This window comes from Python bivittatus, unplaced genomic scaffold (genome assembly GCF_059951505.1).
Source record: "Python bivittatus isolate LINGU-HERP-01145 unplaced genomic scaffold, Pbiv_v1 ctg000700_np1212, whole genome shotgun sequence".
In the NCBI taxonomy this organism is placed as follows: domain Eukaryota; kingdom Metazoa; phylum Chordata; class Lepidosauria; order Squamata; family Pythonidae; genus Python; species Python bivittatus.
This window is the reverse complement of record NW_028277098.1, coordinates 43854999-43876550: the sequence shown is the minus strand read 5'-3', so window position 1 is coordinate 43876550 and position 21552 is coordinate 43854999. Positions and strand designations below refer to the sequence as shown.

The 21552-nt window shown below is 36.5% G+C and overlaps 1 protein-coding gene across 2 annotated transcripts in view; it reads right to left on the bottom strand.

Moving 5' to 3' along the window:
- GLIS1 (GLIS family zinc finger 1) overlaps positions 1-21552 on the bottom strand; it is a 143313-nt gene that overhangs the window by 23407 nt on the left and 98354 nt on the right. The window contains exons 5-7 of one of the 2 annotated variants that reach the window (XM_088153803.1): positions 21429-21527; positions 18525-18657; positions 4626-4776 (exon numbers count right to left, since the gene is read on the bottom strand). In XM_088153803.1, the coding sequence (XP_088009929.1) occupies positions 4626-4776; positions 18525-18657; positions 21429-21527 (383 nt within the window). Of the gene's footprint in view, positions 1-4625; positions 4777-18524; positions 18658-21416; positions 21528-21552 lie in introns of both variants that reach the window. The other variant, XM_088153802.1, reaches the window with a different exon arrangement.

The window sequence follows — 21552 nt, the reverse complement described above, 5'->3', positions numbered from 1 at the left end:
TTTTGCTCCGTCCCAAAGACTTAAACTCAAGAATCCAACCCTGTCATCACATTGGTTCATGGTGTAGAAATTTTGTACATTCAGTATATTTCAACAAAGAAGCTGAGATAGGTGATAAATGAGGCAAAATGCTGTAGCTTGCCAAAAGTGTAAAGCAGCTTGTACAGAAAATGATGGCCACAGATCGAATTTGTGAAGTAATCTGTATACATTTTTATCTATGGAACATATTGTATGTCTACTACAGATCGTCCTTGCTTACTGACTGCTCATTCAGTGATTGTTCAAAGTTATGATAGACCTGAAAAAGAAGATTTAGGACTGGTCCTCAAAGTTGCGGCTGTCACAGTGCCCCCGCAGTCACATGATTGCAATTTGTGCGCTTGGCAACCAGTGAGCATTTACTATGGCCATAGCATCCCACGGTCACATGTTAGCCATTTGTGACCTTCACAGCTGGCTTCTGACAAGCAAAGTCAATGGGGAAGCTGGCAACAAGTTGCAAATCACAGTCATGTGACACTGTACTTAATGACTCGTGGTAATCCATTTAACGACCGCAGCCAGAACAGATGTCTTAAGTCAGTGCGGTCATGTGACATTTCACTTAATGACCGGACTGCTTAGCAACAGAGTTGCCAGTCCCAATTGCATTCGGTAAGTGAGAACTACCTGTATTGACAAAGGTACAGCATTTCAATAGCCTAAATGAATACACCAATGAATCAGTTAATTAATTATATTAATTATTAATATAATATTGCTGAAAACTCTGAAAAGGAATGTTGGCCTTGTGTTAGCAAGTAATAGCATTAGCCTTTTGTGTGATTATTTCAACTGCATTCTATGCCACAAAACATTCTTCTGTGATCTTAGGAAGCTCAGAGCAGATTTGGGTGTTACTTATTTTGGCATTTTTATTGTTATGGTTAATAACCATATTCAATAGTGTATCAAACAATGTTTCTGGCCTCTGTAAAATGTATGCAATAAAATACAATAAAGCACTAAAGAAAACAAATCTGTAAGATAAAATTAGTAAAATAATAAAAATATGAAGTGCAACCATCATCAGAGAATGACAGGGCCTAAAATAAGATATTAAAAAAGTGATCTTAACATAGATAGAATATATCTACATATTATATTATTTTAAAAGCCTGGAAAAATAGAAAATGCTTTACATACTGTCAAAGCAATAGTAATGAGAGCACATGGGACAAACTTCACTTGGAAGAACAATCCAGATTCAATCTTATTGCCTTCTCTTTGTCCCTACTATCAAGGCATCACAGAAAAGTGTTACTTCGGGAAAGATTTCCACAGATGACCTTGGAGTATGGGTAGATATCTATGAGAGAGTGCATTGAATCACCCGGGGTTCCAAAGCAGATTTTCCTTTATAAATTCAAACCAGAAATTTGAATTGGGCCAGTAAAAAGTTGGAAGCCAAGATAATTAAGAGGTGGCAAATATGACTGCAAAAATTCCAATGAAATCTCTCAAGGTCATATTTTGCACTAGATAAAGATTATAGATTATCTTCAAAAGCAGACCCATGTACATTACAGTAACAGAGGTGGAGCATGAATCATGGTGGATTATCCACTTCCAGGCAGCATGAGTATGTGATACCAATTGATAAAAAGCGTTCCATGCCACAGAATCCATTAGAGCTTCTTCTGGCAGTGATGGATCCAGAAACAGTCCCAAAGTCCTGACAAGCCCTTCAGAAAAGATTCAATCCCTTAATTTGCTATGAAGAGCCATTCAAATGCAGTGTTTCAAACTTGTCTGGATGGAACATCAGTTTACTAGCTTACCTCAAGCAAATGACAGCAGCTAGGTTTCAATGAAGAGAGGACCAATGCACCATTCACTACTAACCCTTTCCATGACACTGCAATTCTTTGTCTTAAGATGTTCCCAAATACAAAACTATAGGATTATAGAGAATGCCTTGTGTTGAAAACAATTGGTGGGTTACTTCAAAATTCAGCATAGCAGATGTGGACCTCTCTAAGCAGAATCTATTGAAAAACTTACTGTGACAGAAAACTGCTACAAATTCTGCTGCTGAAACAAATCCTGCTAGTGAGATCACTATGGCTAGAATAAATAGTACTATAAACTAGTGGCATAAAATGGCTATCATATATTTGCATACACCACCACCCCCGCTATAATCTGAGATATAAAATATTTTCTAATTTAATTTGTCTTAAACTTCTAAAGTTAGAGATATTCTTCTATATGCAACCCAAAAATTAAGCCACAAGCCAGTTGCATTTACTATAACAGGTAACAAGTCAGAGTAATTCACTGTACCATCAACATGATAACTAGATTTTTTAAAATCTAATTTTAAAGCAAGTATTCAAAACAATATGTGCTGGAGTGTTAGTTTTGGTACTTTTCAGGCATTTCTAGTTCTCAGGCAAATAGATTCTGGATTAAAGTCCATTAAATGTTAGACTTGCTTCTGAAAAAAAGCATGGTTAAAAGCACACTGCTAGTGACACTGTTTGCTTTTTTAGATTACCATGTTCCTCCATGTATATATCCAAATCCAATCCAATTACTATCATAGCCAGTAAATATTAAATTTGTTCCTGGCTGAAGCTTATGGGGGAACATCCAATAAAAAGTGAAATCACTTGGCTTATTTCATATGCTTTTGACACAATAGAGATTACATCAATGGAAAGGAATAAATCAATCAGTAGTATATAGCCAAGCAAAAGACTCTGAAATATGGGTTTTCTTAAGATTGATCATCATCAGTATCATGACAATGGGAAGGGGAAAACAGGGGACAATGTAGGCCTGAGGAAGCTAGTGAAGAAAGAAGAACAAACAAACAAACAAACAAAAAGCCACCCTCCATTTGTATTCCCAATATCCTACTCCTTCAGGGTAGAATTTAATGAAATTTTATAAAAGAAAAAATTCTAGTCTTTCAGTTATAATCTTTTTTACCTCATAAAGTATTTTAGAAAGTAGTATAGTAAGTTATTTCAAAAAGGCTATGAGTGTGTGTGTGTGTGTGTGTGCGTGTGTGTGTGTGTGTGTATGTATGCTATGGCTTTCTTATAAATATAAATGGGTCAATGTTCCTTTCTCAGATAACAGTCTGAATACGATGTTGGGGCTACAATTCTCAGAGCTTGTGGCTTGCCAAGGATCAGTAAATTTACTCTGTGTAAACAAACTTCATCACCTGCTTATCATATTATGGAGTTCTAGATTAAGTGATTAGTTCCCTCCTATCTATTAGAAGGCAAGAACTCTGAGCAATAATCCAAAATTGTATTTACAATTCTGCAAAGACTAGCCATTAAACACTTGGTTTTGTTGCTTAACAAGTTGGAACCTAAGCATAATTGGGCAATACTAGAACAGACTCAGAAACAAAACCATTTCCTTTAAATACTGTTTAGGGAACATCTACAAGCTCCACATTTCAATTGCAAACAGCTTCTTCCAGTTTTTATTTACTTCTCAAAACTAAAGATCACTTCCATTGCAGTGTGTGATTCAAGTTTTTTATGAGAGAAAAGTCAAAATAGAACAAAAGCTGGGTGGCCAAAGGAGCAACCTTTTAAAATTGCAGCATGGGAAAACTTTCTAATAGAAATTGAATGGAAGCTCCAGTTTCTTTAAATATACTAAGTTTTTGAATGTCTGAAAAATTACCGGACCTCAGGAAACTTAATTTTCCCACTATCCAAACAGGGTTGATAGATGCTAGTTTAGTAAGACATACAGTTACAGGAATTATTATGGGTCACATATAATTTTCTCTTTCTCCACCCTAAAGGCCTGTCATCATTAGAAGCTACAATCTTAACCTCTTTTCTTAAGTATACTTTTGAAATAAAATACTGCCATCTATAATTTGTTTTGAACTCAATGGCATTTAGTTTATCCAATTTTACCGCACAACCGTAGTTTTCAGAACTATCTTTTAAAAGTGTGTATATATGTATCCCCACTTACCCACATTTAATGTAAAAGAAAATGTAATTCCCAAGATGCATATACTCAGGACATGGGGAGGTATGAGCACAGATCTCAAGTTCCAGAGAAAAAATAGATGGAAATGTAGCTCTATGCATCTGATGAAGTGAGTTACACAAAAGCTTTACCTTTTAAAATAGTTTGTTAGTCAGAAAGGGTGCAACCAGACTCTTTCAGATTTTTTGCTATCACAATCTAACATGGCTATCCTCCTAAAAGTTCCAGGGACCAATAAGTGACCTTCCATCCCCTCTAGGGATTCATATTGGCTTCTTAGCAAAATAGCACTGTAAGTGTCCCGCCACTCTAATGTGATTTAGAAAGGAAGCTCAGAAAGAGCTATTTTGTCTTTCATTCCCAATAAGTATCTTTAAGAAGGAGTTTAGAGAGAGATTATTCTTTCTTTTTCTAATGCCCATGGAAGAATAATTCCCAGTCAGTGAAGCTTCACATGCGACAGCAGGCTGAATACACATGACTGCATGCAAAAATCTTCTTACATTCATCTTTGAAACATGACTGTTCCTGGGTTCAGGAGGCCCCAAATTAGTTAAAAAGAGAAAGTTGGAATCTTAAAAATGGAAAAATACTATTTTATTACATACCCTTCTCCATCACTTTCTATGGATGATACATGATGATGTGCACTAGTGAGGGGTGACTCAAGTATATGTTGCCTTGACAGTACATCTTGATGTGGTGGTAGGAGGCCAGGTGATGGTCCATTGTGGTTTGTGTTGGAACTAGTATACATGCCTAAGGAAAGAAAACATCTGTCAGTGAACACTTTTTACACTTTCTCAAAAAAGTGTCTCCTTAGCACAGGTGTCTCAAACAAGTTGTAATAGGCTAGGTTTCTCACTGCTTCCTGGATTCTCTTCCTGGATTTGGTTAGAAAGAGTGGCACTACTGTAATGATCTCTTCATAATCATTCTTCCTAAGCTACCTATCAGTATCAGTCAATGAACAGAAACTTTGTCTTACATTGTGATGTTCTGAGAGTGAAGATACCTTCCAGGTTTTGCAAATATAAAATCATGTATATCCTAATTATGAAGAATGTAAGAAAAACTGAAGTGGATCCAGTAGTTTGTTTCCACAGTGCATACAAAACTAAAGATGGGATAATAACAGTTTTTAATGTATGTTTCCCAGCAACTTGTACTAAAAGACATACTGCCTCCAACATTAAAAATAAGATATTACCATCATGATTAATAACTACTGATAGCCTTATTTGCCATGAATTTGTTTAATTTCCTTTTTAACGCTCAATAACTTGGTGGCAATAACTAACTAACTAACTAACTAACTTCAATTAGTATTGACCCATCCAAGAGCAACTGGCTGCAGAGGATTTAGTTTTCAATGGTTTTTGTATGCACAGTTAAGAGAAAGATTTAAGGTAGATAACAGGACATTTGGAACTGAGCAGCAGAAGACAGAATTTGAGGTTGAATACAAATGATGAGCATGTAATTGCTAAAATGTATAAACTCTTATTGAAATTTGATACGGAAGAAGAACAAATGAAAGGCCGCATGATAAAATGGGCTAAGAACTTTGGACATATTGATGGAAAAATATGTGGAAATAACATATTGATGGAATTTAAATATGTGGTTAAAAGGTTTGAAATTTACATTATGTTATAACTTAAAAGAGAATTTTTATAAAATGATGTACCACTGATATATGACTCCAGAAAATTTGTCTAGAATGTATAAAGGTACTTCAAATTTACACTGGAAATATGGATAACATGAAAGGTCATTTTATCATGCCTGGTGAACTTGTAAAAAAGCCAGAAATATTTGGGTTCAAACACATATAATGATGCAAAGAATTTTAAAGAACAAAATTCAACTAAAACCAGAACTTTTCTTGCTGGGATTAATGGACAGTCAACTAGAAAACTAGACAGTCAACTAGAAAAGAGCCATGGAAGATTATTTTTATATATGATTACTACTGTGAGGCTATTATTTGCGCAAAAATGGAAAGATTCTGAAATACCCACATCAGAGGATTGGTTGATGAAGATGACAGAACTAGCAGAGATGGTAAAATTAACTTATTTGATTAGGGAAAGTTCAATAACTACATTTACTAGTGACTGGGAAATCCTTATGGACTTTTTGCTGAAAAAAGAGAAAAATGAACTTGTGATTTATGAGGGTAAAATACAAATGTATCTATAATTGCTGTCAAGAAGATCAGAAGCCACTTCTTTAGATCCTTTCCTTTCCTTTCCTTTCCTTTCCTTTCCTTTCCTTTCCTTTCCTTTCCTTTCCTTTCCTCTATTCTATTTTTTTCCTATATTTTTTTTGACTTTATTACTTTTCTTTTTTCTTCTTTAATTCAAAATTTGTACTATTTTTAATTCTGTTGAAAAACTTCAATAAAAATTATTAAAAAAAAAAAAAGGACTGACCCACCCAATATGAAAATCTCAGAAAGAGTTGCTTGTAATTTCCTACTGCTCTGAAATCAGGGAGGCTGAAACCATAAGGAGATATTTCTCCGTGATGGTTGTTCTTCCCTATAACCACCAACTGGAACTGTTCACTCAGAAAAGAGCAGAACCATTCTAAAACAGTATCCCCCTACTCCCAAGCATCACAGGCAGACCAGAGGAATACCATGGTTGAGGGTGGCAAACACCAGCAAGAGGACCAGGAGGGCTGTACCTATTTCATCCATGTCTTGCACCTAAGTTATCTACCTGAGTGCCCAATGCCATTCCATTCCCATGTCCAGGTCTGAATCCTGACTGAAAGGGAGCCAGATAATCTCAATGATCCCAACATGGAATTAGGCTACATTAATCGCTCACTTCTGACTAAGAAATATGGGGAATTAGGATAATACAGGAGCTTTAGGATTTACATGCATAGCAGACAGGAATTTACCAAGATGAACTGACTGATTGGTAGAAATAAAAATGCACTCCTTCCCCTTAGCACAGAGCAATTTTGGAGATAAAAACCACAAATTAAGTAATTTTAGTTGCAGTGAAATTGTTTGAATCAGGCTGTGATAGACTAAGGAAGACATCCCACCAGGAGGACTGCAGTTCAACCACTGAGAAGTCAGTTTGTTGTTGAATTCTGTTCCTTGATATAACCAAGTCTTCATCTGAGCCACAATGGAGTGGCCATTTAAAATCAAATGACTGGAGAGTGTCATTGTAAAGTGTAAAAGCTCTGCAACTCTTAATTTTCCTAATATTGTTCATGAGGTGAGCTGCCTGCATGAGAAATATGCTTGCCTGAACAGAAGGGCAAAAGGAGGAGGGGAAGGACATAGTGAACACGATATCTGTCCCAATTCTTTTTTAGATTAAGATAGAACTATTTTTATGACTGGGCACCTTGAATTATGTTTTTCTGCTAGTGTATACCATCTTTAAAATAATGCCTTAGCAAGCTAAAGGTAACATTATTTTTATGCATAGATCTATTTTTATTTCTGGTCACAAATAAAACAAATATTTTTTTCAAGGCCCATGGGCTCATATTCTTGTCATGAAAGACAGATATAATTTCATCACTAACCGTCTAAAACCAATAAAGAAATTATATGAACATAAGTAAGAAATAATACAAGTCTAGTGACCTATATATCTTTGAATGGGATAAACTAACATCCTTCAAGACTCAAACTGGTTTCCTGAAACTTGCATTTTTTTAATCCCAGTTTGCTGACTTCATCTTCCCATTAATCCTTCCCATTTGGCTTTGGAACAAACTGATGGACTTGCACATAATCTGCGTTAGCTCTCTCCACATTTCCGCCTTTTCCTCATATTTTTATAAGTGTTCCAACCACAAGCCTTTTCATATATTGAGGGAAAGTCCCTTTGAGAATAAATGAGAAGCTATTACTAACTGTTAAAGAAAATGTTGTTTTATCATTTTATTCTCTGCAGACAGTATAATTGATTCTGCCTCTGTTTTCATTTATATATCAGACACCTGTGTGATTTCAGGGTGTTATCATTTCTTTTTAGGACAGCTTGGGATGCTTAACCTGTATGCTAACATCCATATGGCATTTTAAAAAGATCTAATATATTATTGCTAGACATTACATTGCTGCTATTTTGCTATTTGATTGGAGTAGAAATTAAATAAACAGCAAATTTAATAGGTAAAAAAAAGGCAGGCGGGGGGAAGCAAATGTTTAGATTCCTGAAAAATACAGGTCCTCCCAGACATGGAATAAGGAGAGCCATTCACTTCCAGAAAGCTTACACTGTCTGAAAAGCTGCGGTTTTGAGTTCTGAATAAATAAACGAACCATTTGTATTGACATGAACAAAGAGGGTAGGCAATTTCATTTGGGACTTGCTTCTGAATATAACTATCATATCAAACTAAAAATATCTAGGTCTTACAACAATCAGATGAGTAGTACAATCTATACTAATTGGTCCCTAAAAGTAGTTTAGATATGTCCTACTGGCTCTGCCCAAATGACACCTTCAATAAATCAATCTAATGTGGCGAAATTCTTACTTTGATGTGGGTTTGCTAACAAAACATCTTGCAAACAACAGAGTATTTACATACGTAGGAGTAATGATTTGGAAGTTAAGACACAACCTTATAATTGTGGACTGCGATAGGATTTAGTTGAGACACTTGCAAAGAAGCAGGATTATGGGTAATCTAAGCTGCTGTTGTATTACCCTTATCATTCAAACTGTAATAACTTCACACAGAGAACAGAGTAAAGAAAGTAGAATATTACAGAGGAACAAGGATCAGAGCTAATTAGGAAAGAAAGAAGTTAAGAAACCAATATGAAAGTTAAGGGAAAGAAATCTATATTCTTTGCTTTTGTAAGACAGGACAACAGTTTTTTCCTATATTTAAAGGCACAATTCTATTATAAATAGGTTTGATTTAAATTGAATCAATCTTAGTAAATAGTTTTATTTATATATCACATTTATATAACTGCCCAGAGTTGCTTTGTGAGATGAGCGGCTATATAAATGTGATAGACAGACAGACAGAAAGAAAAGCTTTGGTCCTTCAGATAAATTTCTAACAAATTTAAACACCTTAAAACTAAATGAGAAATTACAGTCTAATCAATAAACTCTTTGGCCTGGAATGCACAGGGGTGGTTTATATATAGAAGTACAGATCTTTTAAATCACTTCCTTATTTACTCAGTACTCAGAATTACATTGTAAAGAACAATTTTATTTTTTTTTACACTTGTTGGTAAACTATGATCTAAGTTATTTCTGAAATGTTATTTGTGGAATGAATGTGCAGTACATTGTTAATGTTTTTTTACAAATAACCTGATTGAAGAACAACTACAATAAATTGACTGTTTTCACAATTATCTTCTATTTGCACACTAAATATTCTTTTCCTTCATCCTATGCAAAATTGGGTAAATAGGCATCCAGTGAAATCAAAGACCTTAAGCACAGATAGTTCCAAGTAAGGTTTGCAGCTTTAACTTCTGTCTTCAGTATGATAAACTATTTTGGCTGCTATTAGATATCAGAAAATTATTTTGGCTAATTCTATGTAAGAACAAAGATCAAGCATATTAGTCTATCTACAATGTCTAGACATGCATCTGGAGTCCCATTTTGTTTTAATCCCTAAAAACTGACAGGTATGCAAACTCTAAAATTAGATGTCATTTTAAACCAGTGGCAGGTTGTTTTAGAACTGTGAAACAAGCTTCTTTTGATCTCAAATGTGGTTCATGCAACAGTACTTCAAATTTATTGGACAATTCAGAGAATGCTTAACAAGGCATAGTTACATTTTCCTTAATGTTAGAAATATAATACAGAAGATGGAACATTAATTTATAGAGTCTGCATTTATCATACTGTTGATACATTTTTTGTCTTGAATTCATAGACCTATCAATAGTAATTCTACAACCAACACTGCCTATCTAGGATATACAGTACTGTGCAAAAGTTTTAGGCAGGTGTGAAAAAATGCTGTAAAGTAAGAATGCTTTCAAAAATATATACAGTGGGGCAAAAAAGTATTTAGCCAGCCACCAATTGTGCAGGTTCTCCCACTTAAAAAGATGAGAGAGGCCTGTAATTTTCATCATAGGTATACCTCAACTATGAGAGACAAAATGGGGAAAAAAATCCAGAAAATCACATTGTCTGATTTTTAAAGAATTTATTTGCAAATCATGGGGGGAAATAAGTATTCGGTCAATATCAAAAGTTCATCTCAATACTTTGTTATATATCCTTTGTTGGCAATGACAGAGGTCAAACGTTTTCTGTAAGTCTTCACAAGGTTTTCACACACTGTTGCTGGTATTTTGGTCCATTCCTCCATGCAGATCTCCTCTAGAGCAGTGATGTTTTGGGCTGTCGCTGGGCAACACGGATTTCCAACTCCCTCCAAAGGTTTTCCATGGGGTTGAGATCTGGAGACTGGCCAGGCCACTCAAGGACCTTGAAATGCTTCTTATGAAGCCACTCCTTTGTTGCCCAGGCGGTGTGTTTGGGATCATTGTCATGCTGAAAGACCCAGCCACGCTTCATCTTCAGTGCCCTTGCTGATGGAAGGAAGTGTTCACTCAAAAACTCACGATACATGGCCCCATTCATTCTTTCCTTTACACGGATCCGTCGTCCTGGTCCCTTTGCAGAAAAACAGCCCCAAAGCATGATGTTTCCACCCCCATGCTTCACAGTAGGTATGGTGTTCTTTGGATGCAACTCAGCATTCTCTCTCCTCCAAACATGAGTTTAGACCAAAACATTCTACTTTGGTTTCATCTGACCATATGACATTCTCCCAATCCTCTTCTGGATCATCCAAATGCTCTCTAGCAAACTTCAGACGGGCCCGGACATGTACTGGCTTAGGCAGGGGGACACATCTGGCACTGCAGGATTTGAGTCCCTGGCAGCGTAGTGTGTTACTGATGGTAGCCTTTGTTACTTTGGTCCCAGCTCTCTGCAGGTCATTCACTAGGTCCCCCCGTGTGGTTCTGGGATTTTTGCTCACTGTTCTTGTGATCATTTTGACAAGATCACAAGATCATTTTGATCTACCACAGGGTGAGATCTTGCATAGAGCCCCAGATCAAGGGAGATTATCAGTGGTCTTGTATGTCTTCCATTTTCTAATTATTGCTCCCACAGTTGATTTCTTCACACCAAGCTGCTTGCCTATTGCAGATTCAGTCTTCCCAACCTGATGCAGCTCTACAATTTTGTTTCTGGTGTCCTTCGACAGCTCTTTGGTCTCGGCCATAGTGGAGTTTGGAGTGTGACTGTTTGAGGTTGTGGACAGGTGTCTTTTATACTGATAACAAGGTCAAACAGGTGCCATTACTACAGGTAACGAGTGGAGGACAGAGGAGCCTTTTAAAGAAGTAGTTACAGGTCTGTGAGAGCCAGACATCTTGCTTGTTTGTAGGTGACCAAATACTTATTTTCCACCATGATTTGCAAATAAATTCTTTAAAAATCAGACAATGTGATTTTCTGGATTTTTTTTCTCATTTTGTCTCTCATAGTTGAGGTATACCTATGATGAAAATTACAGGTCTCTCTCATCTTTTTAAGTGGGAGAACCTGCACAATTGGTGGCTAACTAAATACTTTTTTGCCCCACTGTATACCTATGATGAAAATTACAGGCCTCTCTCATCTTTTTAAGTGGGAAAACTTGCACAATTGGTGGCTGACTAAATACTTTTTTGCCTCACTGTATTGTAATTATTTATGTTTATAAATTTACAAAATGCAAAGTGAGCAAACAGAAGAGAAATCCAAATCAAATCAATATTTGGTGTGACCACCCTTTGCCTTCAAAACAGCATCAATTCTTACACTTGTACACTTGCACAAAGTCAGGGATCTTGTAGGATTAGAGCCAGGTGTATGATTAACCAATTATACCAAACAGGTGCTAATGATCATCAATTTCATATGTAAGTTGAAACACAGTCATTAATTGAAACAGAAACAGCTGGGTAGGAGGCTTAAAACTGGGTGAGGAGCAGCCAAACTTTGCTACTAAGATGAGGTTGTGGAAGATAGTTTCATGTCACAGATCATACACCATGACTGAGCACAGCAACAAGACACAAGGTAGTTCTACTGGATCAGCAAGGTCTCTCCCAGGCAAAAATTTCAAAGCAGACTGGGGTTTCAAGATGTGCTGTTCCAGCTCTTTTGAAGAGGCACAAAGAAATGGGCAATGTTGAGGATTGTAGATGCAGTGGTTGGCCAAGGAAACTTAATGCAGCAGATGGAAGACACATCATGCTTACTTCCCTTCAACTTGCAAGATGTCCAGCAGCGCCATCAGCACAGAACTGGTGGAAACCAGTGGGACTCAGGTGCACCCATCTACTGTCTGGAGAAGTCTGGCCAGAAGTGGTCTTCATGGAAGAATTGCGGCCAGAAAGCCATACTTCCGACATGGAAACAAGGCTAAGCAACTCAACTATGCACGAAAACATAGCAACTGGGGTGCAGAAAAATGGCAACAGGTGCTCTGGACTGATGTGTCAACATTTGAAATATTTGGCTGTAGCAGGAGGCAGTTTGTTTGTTGAAGGGCTGGAGAGCACTACAATGATGAGTGTCTGCAGGCAACAATAAAGCATGGTAGAGGTTCCTTGCAAGTATGGGGCTGGATTTCTGCAAATGGAGTTGGAGATTTGGTCAGGATCAACGGTGTTCTCAAAGTTGAGAAATATAAGTAGATACTTAGCCATCATGCCATACCATCAGGGAGGCATGTGATTGGCCCCAAATTTGTTCTGCAGCAAGGCAACAACCCCAAACATACAGCCAATGTCATTAAGAACTATCTTCAGCATAAAGAAGAACAAGGAGTCCTGGAAGTGATGGTCTGGCCCCCACAGAGCCCTGATCTCAACATCATCGAGTCTGTCTGGGATTACATGAAGAGACAGAAGGATTTGAGGCAGCCTACATCCACAGGAGATCTATGGTTAGTTCTCCAAGATGTTTGGAACAGCCTACCTGCCAAGTTCTTTCGAAAACTGTGTGCAAGTGTACCTAGAAGAATTGATGCTGTTTTGAAGGCAAAGAGATTTGTCCTACTTGAATAAAAGTTTCAATCCAAAAATATTGAACAAGACCACCACATTTAATAGTATCAACTATTTCTTTAATTTTTCTCAACACATGGGGTCTTATATGTGAATGTATCATGTTTAGTTTCTTTGGTGTTAAGGACCATATATAAAGTATATGAATGTAAGTATCATATATAAAGTGAAGTGTTGAATTTGGTAGAAAAAAAGAATTTGATGTATTTGGATTAACTGTTTAAACCCATACCAAATTTAATATGGATATTGTGAGGATCTCCTTTACTAGCATATGACAGCATACATCTCAGACATGAACAGAAGGAAGACATATAAGCTATTTTAGATATGAGGTCACAATGAATATGACGACTGTGATAACATCCCAGTGATTGCTTTACTGCCAGTTGAACAAAGGTCTCTCATGTTTACAACACAATGTCCAATTAATTATAACAGGCTGTGATTATGTGGATAGAGCCCTATTTGCATGGGCTGTATCCTGTGCAGACATTTTAATGAACATCCATAATTTGGGAACTAAAGAGCAACCATTTCATATCCATTTATCATATGTGGAAAGTTACATTTAAAAGGTGCTATACTTTTCTCCCATAAGATGTAAAGTGCCTCTAAAAGGATAGGTGGGGTTTTTAAAATGGTACATGATTCCATTTTACACTAGGCTTGTTTGCTTAAATTGATAGCTAACACATCTCTAAAATAAAAGCCATTTTAGGACATTTTGACTCCATTATCATTGCTAAGAAACATCCAATGCTGCTGATTTGCAAGAAATATCTTTAACTCGCATTCTGTGCAAATTACTATTTGTCTGTTCTGCAAAAACTATGCAATTATAGTAAAGCAGAGGTCATTGGAACATAAGACTGAAATTTTGTTTCCTTGGACTGATCCTAAAGGAAAAAATATTTAGTTATTTTAGTTCCACTGTGTATGTTCAAGTGAGGAGTGGTCACTAAGGTGCAGTGCGCTGCACATAAGCTGCATAAATGCAGACTTCTGGTATATATCTTAGCTCTGGAAAGGTATCTTGGGTTTTCTAACACATTAACCACTTCAGCTTATGAATACATGTCATCCATCAAAATCTAAATGGTTTAACCTTTAGCACTAACATCTGTTAGAAAACTAGCATCATGACCATCTGGGCTAAAGGCTTTTTAGGGATTCTGCCAAGTAACTGCAAAGATAAAACAAATACAATTGCAAGTTCTGAAAAAGCAAAACAAAACAAAAGTTCTCAACACTGTATTATTTGCCTCTAAGTCCCACAAACATCTATCTCACAACTGGGGTCAGCATAGCCTAGTGGATTAAGACTCTAGGGATACGATCTGCTGAAAACTATTCTAAACCACAGTAAGCTACTTCAGAAAAGTTTGTACTTCATCTGAAGTAATGTGGGTCTTCTCCAAAACTAATCAAGTTATTCCCAAATGATTAGAAGTACTATAGAGTGATTTAGGCAATCTAGAATCAGATAAAAATGGTAATGCGTCTATCACAGACACACACAAAAAACAGGCCGAGGGAGAATGGAGAGTAGAAAGCAGATCTGTGATTGACAATTCTGCTTCTACACAAAGAGTGACTACACACCCTTTCATTGCATTATGTGACTACCTGTATTTGGCTGAAGGAGCAGCAGGAATGCTCAGAATTTGGTTTACTATCAGCACTAAAAAACTGCTTTCCATTTTGTTTTCTAAAGATGCCGCCTCTCTGCAAATTAGAAAGAGAATCTCTGAGTTAAAGGTAGCTGGAGGTGAACTATCATGCCAACAGTCCTGTTTTCTATGCCCCTGCTTATAAAGTATAGAAAGCCTAGGAACCAGCTTATGGAGCAAAGTGAGAGAAGAACACCATCTCTGTCTGAAAGCGGGTAAAGGGAGGAGTGCCTGGAGAGGTTTACAAGCAGGGAGAGGTTAGATGCATTGTTGAATTTATGCCCTTCATAATGCCACAGTGATTGGCTTTTGCCTTTGCCTCTCTGCAGCAAAGTGTGAGAAAGCTCCAACCCATTCCATGCACAAGCAGCTTGAACGCCAGAGTCTTGGTTGTGTGTCAATTACTTTAAGAAACTGAGTTTTGCACCAAGTACTTCTCTCACAATGTATTTGTGGCATTGTGCTTGTGAATTGGTAAATGGCTCCTTGATTCCTTGCATGATATTTTAATGAATACAAATGCTATTGCTATACTTCTCTCAAGAATGTGCTACACCCCCATTCTATCAGCTCTAAACTAATTTCTGCAAAAATAGTGCCCATTTCTGGCAAAATAACGAAACCCCCTAAAACTGTTGTTTAGTTATAATAACACTTGCATTCCACCTACGCTTCCAAAATTTTGCAAATTATTCTTTTAAGCCCATCTCTACAATATATGTCATGTTCATACAAACTGCTCCTAAAGTGATGGGAAAAGAAGAATCCCTTTTAACCCTCTGCCAGATTCTTTTGTACAATCCTGCCCTCCCACCAATTCTGGACGAAAAGTTTTATTCTCTCAGGAGAGGCTAACAGTGCCCAAAAATTCAGTTATATTTGCTAAGAAATAAAGTATGATAAAAGTTTCTCCTAAAAAAGACATTCACATTTTAATGGCCCATCATATTCACAAATAACAATGTATGCATTCTTTTATTTTAATAATGTGTCATAAAAACTATTCTGCCTTTTTGGTCTGAAAACTGGCAAGCTTCATTCACTCAAAAAACATATCATGTTTGTAAATGTCATCCACGTCTGTAAAAAAAAAAAAAAAAAGTTATAACCATTTGTTCATATTCATGGCAGACAATAACACGTACTAAGTTTTGGATTTCCCAAGGATTTCTCTCATGAAAAAGGTTATGTCCAAAGTGGTTTGAAGTGATTCTTTTCTTCTATCAGTGCTTCAAACTGGATTTATAGCAAATTAATTACAAGGATTTGAGCTAGTCTGTCTTGTAAAATTGATATGGCAACAATGGTTCTAACACAGAGGACTATCATGAAGTGGACTGTAAATTATGTAAAACAATTCCACAATCACATTAGCATGTGGCACGGGGGAGGTACTTTTCTTGGTTGGCTCCTGTTGGCCGCAGAGTGCTGTGCTAGCTGGGCTCCCTGCCTGGTTTAACTGGGTTCTTCTGCTGTTCTTTACGTAAGGGTTCAAAGCCTGCATTTTCTATGAAGCAGTAGTGCTGTATTCATCGTTTTAGTAATGTTTGAAATGCAGCACTGCAAAATCAGTGACCATGAAGAGCACTTTTAACATATATTCCCCTTTTAGCCTAAGCACGTGGGGTTGCTTTGAAATTTAGCACACAGGAGTAGAGTCTTGGAAAACATCTCTGGATGTTAGCTTTCATCCTTGACATAATTAAAATATGCCGTAGTCTTAGTTTAGGGGAAAAGATTCTGGGCAAACCAAGTAATCCCAGTGGCACAGCACTCTGTTCCTTATGTTGTGATTTCTTTGAGAAAGCAATCCAGCATAAACAAATATTTTCAGAGGGAATAGCATGAAGCATTGTATAGAAGATTTGACTGCATATTTTTAAGCCTGTAGTCTGCTGTGTACACTACGTAAGAATTTGATTCCCTAACACTCTAATAAACTAACCTTCCAAATGGAATCCTACCACTGCCTGCAACCCACCTGTTGGTTCTAATTAGAACCTGGAGGGAAGATGTCTATATTGCTCTATGCTCCATTTAAAAAAAATATCTATTGGCAGTCTGGCACCCTAGCCACAAGGTTCTGACCCATTATTCCTGAATGAATAGCTCCATTTAGCCAAGTATTCACTTCAGTCCTTCTCCAACTTAGTCTCTCTAGATGGCTCTAACCCGTGTAGATGACCTACTAGATTGGGAGATGCTGAGTCTTCAGTCCTGCTTCTACACTAAAGTGAAGCCTAAGCACCCACAATTCCATGAACATCTATCTATCCCCTGTTATCCTTGTGTATACCTTTCTTACTTCTCCAGTCCTCCCTCCTCTCCCGCTATCACATTTTAGATGGTAAGCTCATTGGGGCAAGCAAACTCTCTCTTTGTTTATAATTCCACAAAGTACCAAAGTACTTGGACTATTACTAATAACTGGTATCAAGTCAGTAGGCAGTTCTATATAACTAGACCCTAAAAAGATGCATTTCAGATTGACTTAATAATATTGCAGATAATATTTTTAAATGTTAAGAGGCTGATGCACTTCAAAAGAAATACAACCAGACTAACTGTCAATGCTAAGAAGCACTGCAACCAATGTTGTGAGCTTTATTTCTGTGGCATCTTTCAAGTAATGTTCCAACAGATGTGACATGAGAAAAGCTGTGAAAGCAATACATGGCGGAAACAAAACAAAAACAGTTGTTCAACCATTCATGAGCCAGATCGGAGGGCCAAGGACTAATTCCTTAATGAAGGCATGGCTGTTCTTTAGTGCACATTCTAACATAAAAACAAAAAGTTAAATTTGGTAACCTGGGCTCAAAATAATGCCAGTATGACAATCTGGCTACAAAGTATTTTACATAATATGGTAAAAAAACTTCTTTCAGATGAGATCAGACAGCAATTACCAAACTGCTAGGAATTCTGCACTGTGCGGTCATGTACATGTGAAGGACATGAAGTCAGGGAAAGGTCTCTTAGTGGAACTTGTAAAAATGCATGATCATAATTACTGCTTCTGTCTTAATCTATTATGGCTGTTAATACAAATGCCCTCATGATCTTTTTGACGTGTTCCAAACAGCTCATTATGGAATAGCACTATTCTATAATGAGCTGTTCAGAAATTTCCTACATTTCAAATTTAATGCTTTCATGTACTTAAAGAATAAGCCTCTTTCTTTAGCCAAGTTTACAGTCTGAAGTCATACTTCTTCCATATGTTCAGAGAGACTTTACTTAGGTGGATGACAGGATGGCAGAAGATACATGGAGAATCCTATCACAATAATTGGTCCTCTGTGAATTTTCCTGATTTTCCTAACAGTAGTCATATTGGAATTAGCCATCAGATAAATAATTTCTTGTTGGAAAAAGTATACATAATTATACGGTCTAAAACAGGAACTCAAAAGAATGCCATCAACAGTTCTTTCAAGGGACATATTTCAAAACAGAAGCCAATTATCAGCATATTTATTTGTGACAGCACAAGATTATTAACAAATGATTTTAATCTTACTTTTGGATTTCAGGTCTGAAGGTATTTGCTATATTGCATTCTTTCTCTGATATGTTCTTTGGAGTACTATACCCTTAAAACAATCCTGAAAGGTAAGTTGATGTAATAGACTTTGACCAAGGCACCTAGTGAGCTTTATAGTTAGATGGAATCTGAATCTGAGTTCTCCGTGGTACATGCTGTTTATAAGAAATACTCCCACCTGTAATGAGATCATGGTGGCTCATAGATCTCCCACACTTCCCATCCAAAATGTGTTGTGAAGAAGGGTGAAGCTGCTGCATAGCGAAGCACTCACTTAATATGTCTTGTTCAGCATCGGAATATGAATGTAGCTATAAAGGAAGATAAAACAAAGAGATTTTCATTTCAAAGAGCAGAACTAAAGTGCAGCTAATTTAATGCATATGGCTTTTTGCCCATAGTCCATATATACATGCAAGAAACAAAACATCATTGTTTCCTTCACTTGAGTAAGGGAAGATATATTAGGTGCTTCATGCTTCTAATTTGGGTTTTCTTGCATATTCAAATTTATTGTGCTAATCTACAGCCAGCATTATGTTGATTCTTAGAAAATGAATGTCTCCTTACGCACTTTATAATTTTACAGAGTAACTAAGCTACACAGTATTTCACTCTCATAACTTAAGTTCTGTTTCTGAAAGGAATGTATCAATTTTGTAACTGCCTTGGTTAGAATGTGATAGATAAGGAAAAAATGTTTGTACTTATCAGATTAGAATAAGCAAAATGGTGGGCTGTTAGTCATGTGGAAGAGGTACTGCCGATGTGTCAGCTATTTTCCATGTAAATTAATGCACTGGCAAAAGTGTCTGAAGCATGCTCTCTTTGCAAACCACAATGTCGATCATATTAGAAACAGCAGGAGAGGAGAATTAAGAAAGAAAAGCATTTCTAATTCTTTTTCAAACATACTGATGCTGCCAAGTTTTTGTCATAACACAAAGCTCAAATTACACAAAAATATCTATCCTATGTTATGGCTGCTAATAAATGGTTATTTGTTTTGAAGTTTATAGATTTCCATTCTGCCCTTCTCTGGGCTTAGTTAATCTAAATTAAAAGATCTAGGCCAAGCAGTTTAGCATTCAGTCTTACAGGCAGTTTGTATAAACATTAAATATTCTAGAACACAATCAGTTAATCAAGGTCCATGCTATTACTACTACTGCTATTAGTATTACATAACTGTTTAGTTTTGATCAATGAATAGAATTTCATTGGGGCAATGCTGCCTGAGCAAAGTAGGAAGTAAATGTTTAAGGAGGTTCACTGTTGAGGCAGATGTATTGCATGCATAAGACATTTCAGGCTGGAAACTCCAGGAAAGGGGAGGCTTGCCTCAAAGCCTGAAGCCTACACAACTTATATGTCCTTGGTCCCCCTTCTCAGAAAGCTTGGTTCTGGCAAACATTATGGATACTAACAGAGCGATCTACAGAGGGGTGGTAAAAATATTCAAGAAAGGAATCACAACTGCATTATCAAAGCCTCATCTCTTTTGTACGTCTGCCAACATCACACACGTGTACAAAGGGGTGGGGCTTCGACTGCATAATTGCATCTGTCATTGTGATTTTTTTATGTCCACCACCCCCACCACCCCCATCACCCTGCCATGATGTCTCTGGAGGCTAGGTTAGCCTCTTTCAGGAACAGGACCTTTCCCTCACAGCTTTGATGTTGTGGCCCTTTTTTTCAGAAAATTCAGAGAGTTTCTCTTCCTGCTGGATTCTTGAAAATGAAATGTTTTGAGTTGACATTTGAGTAGTAACTTTTTTTTGTTGTTTGTTTCTTTTCTGCTCACTTTTATTTTTATTTTTTTAAATTCTATTATTGGTTATCATCTCTAAATATTGTTTTTCTATAACATATTTTTATTTTGCAATGTTCAATGTTGTTTTTATTTTCACAGACTACTGCAGTATTTTTTATAAATAACAGCCCAGAATAGTTAAATAATTCTCAGTGGGAACTGTCCAAGATGAATAGGCAAGAAAGTCCTGTTTAAGTGAACATCAAAGTAACCAAAAATCAACTGTCACATGTAAAGGGGACTTAAGTAGACTGGAGTTTGTTTGATTACTTCAAGTCAGCTTATGATGCAGAAAGACAGTGTGTGAGAAAGTTACTGTAAAAAACAGAAACCAATTAAGATTTGTTTGTTGATGCATTATAAGCTAAGTATAGTAAATGAACTAGTATTTTAATGAGTTAATCTACTAAAGAATTTTTTTAAAGATCTTTCAAAACAGACAACTACGATATGGTTTCAATTACTTCTACTTTATGCTTTATCTTACTGTGTTCAGATGTGCAAAGGAAGCAGAATGTAAATGTGCACATTTGATGGAGGAGCAGATAGGAAAATTATCTGGTCAATGGAAATACAAAATCCAGTAAAAGAAAAAAGAGGAAGTTCCCTCACTGTCTGAAGCAAAGACAGAAACCAATTTCTGTACTCATTCACTAACAGGTTTCATAGTAGATTTCCAATGTTTATTTTATCATGTAAAAAAAGATAATTGGAGAAATGAAATATTATTTATTTATATACTTAAGAACCTACTGATCTCTGTATAGTATGCTGTAAATATTAAAACCATAAAAACCAAGATATAAGCAGAAATTCTAACATAGAATAAAGCCAGAAGACAATAAGGAATAAGTGATTTTTTCCTAATTTTTCTAAAATTCAACTGGCACTACTTTATTGATAGTGATCTTCACGAAGCCTTATTTATATCATTTTGATTTATTTACAGCATTTACATCATGCCTCTCTGCCCAGAAAACCTGCTTATCAGATTTCATTAGATAGTACTCAGGATCTGATCAGAGACCAATTCATCAGTTGACATAGGTGTAATTAGGAGATCAATGTCATCATGCCCAACAGTTGCAAGCAAAAGAATGTAACTTAAGAAAAATGAGCACCATAGGTTTAAGAAAACAAATTAAGATCATATTCTTGTAGTAAAATCACTGAAGGAAAAAAATAATCTCCACTCAGTTAAACATGTAGACAAACATTTCTTGGAATTGCTGACCTTTGGAATCTTGATCTTACCTTCTTACGCACCTGTTGTTCTTTGGCAGAATGAGCCTTCACATGTTTTCGAAGGGAACTTGGATCAGTGTAGCGTTTAGAGCACCCAGGAATCTGGCAAGCATACGGCTTCTATAAGTGTATGGAAAGAAAAGGG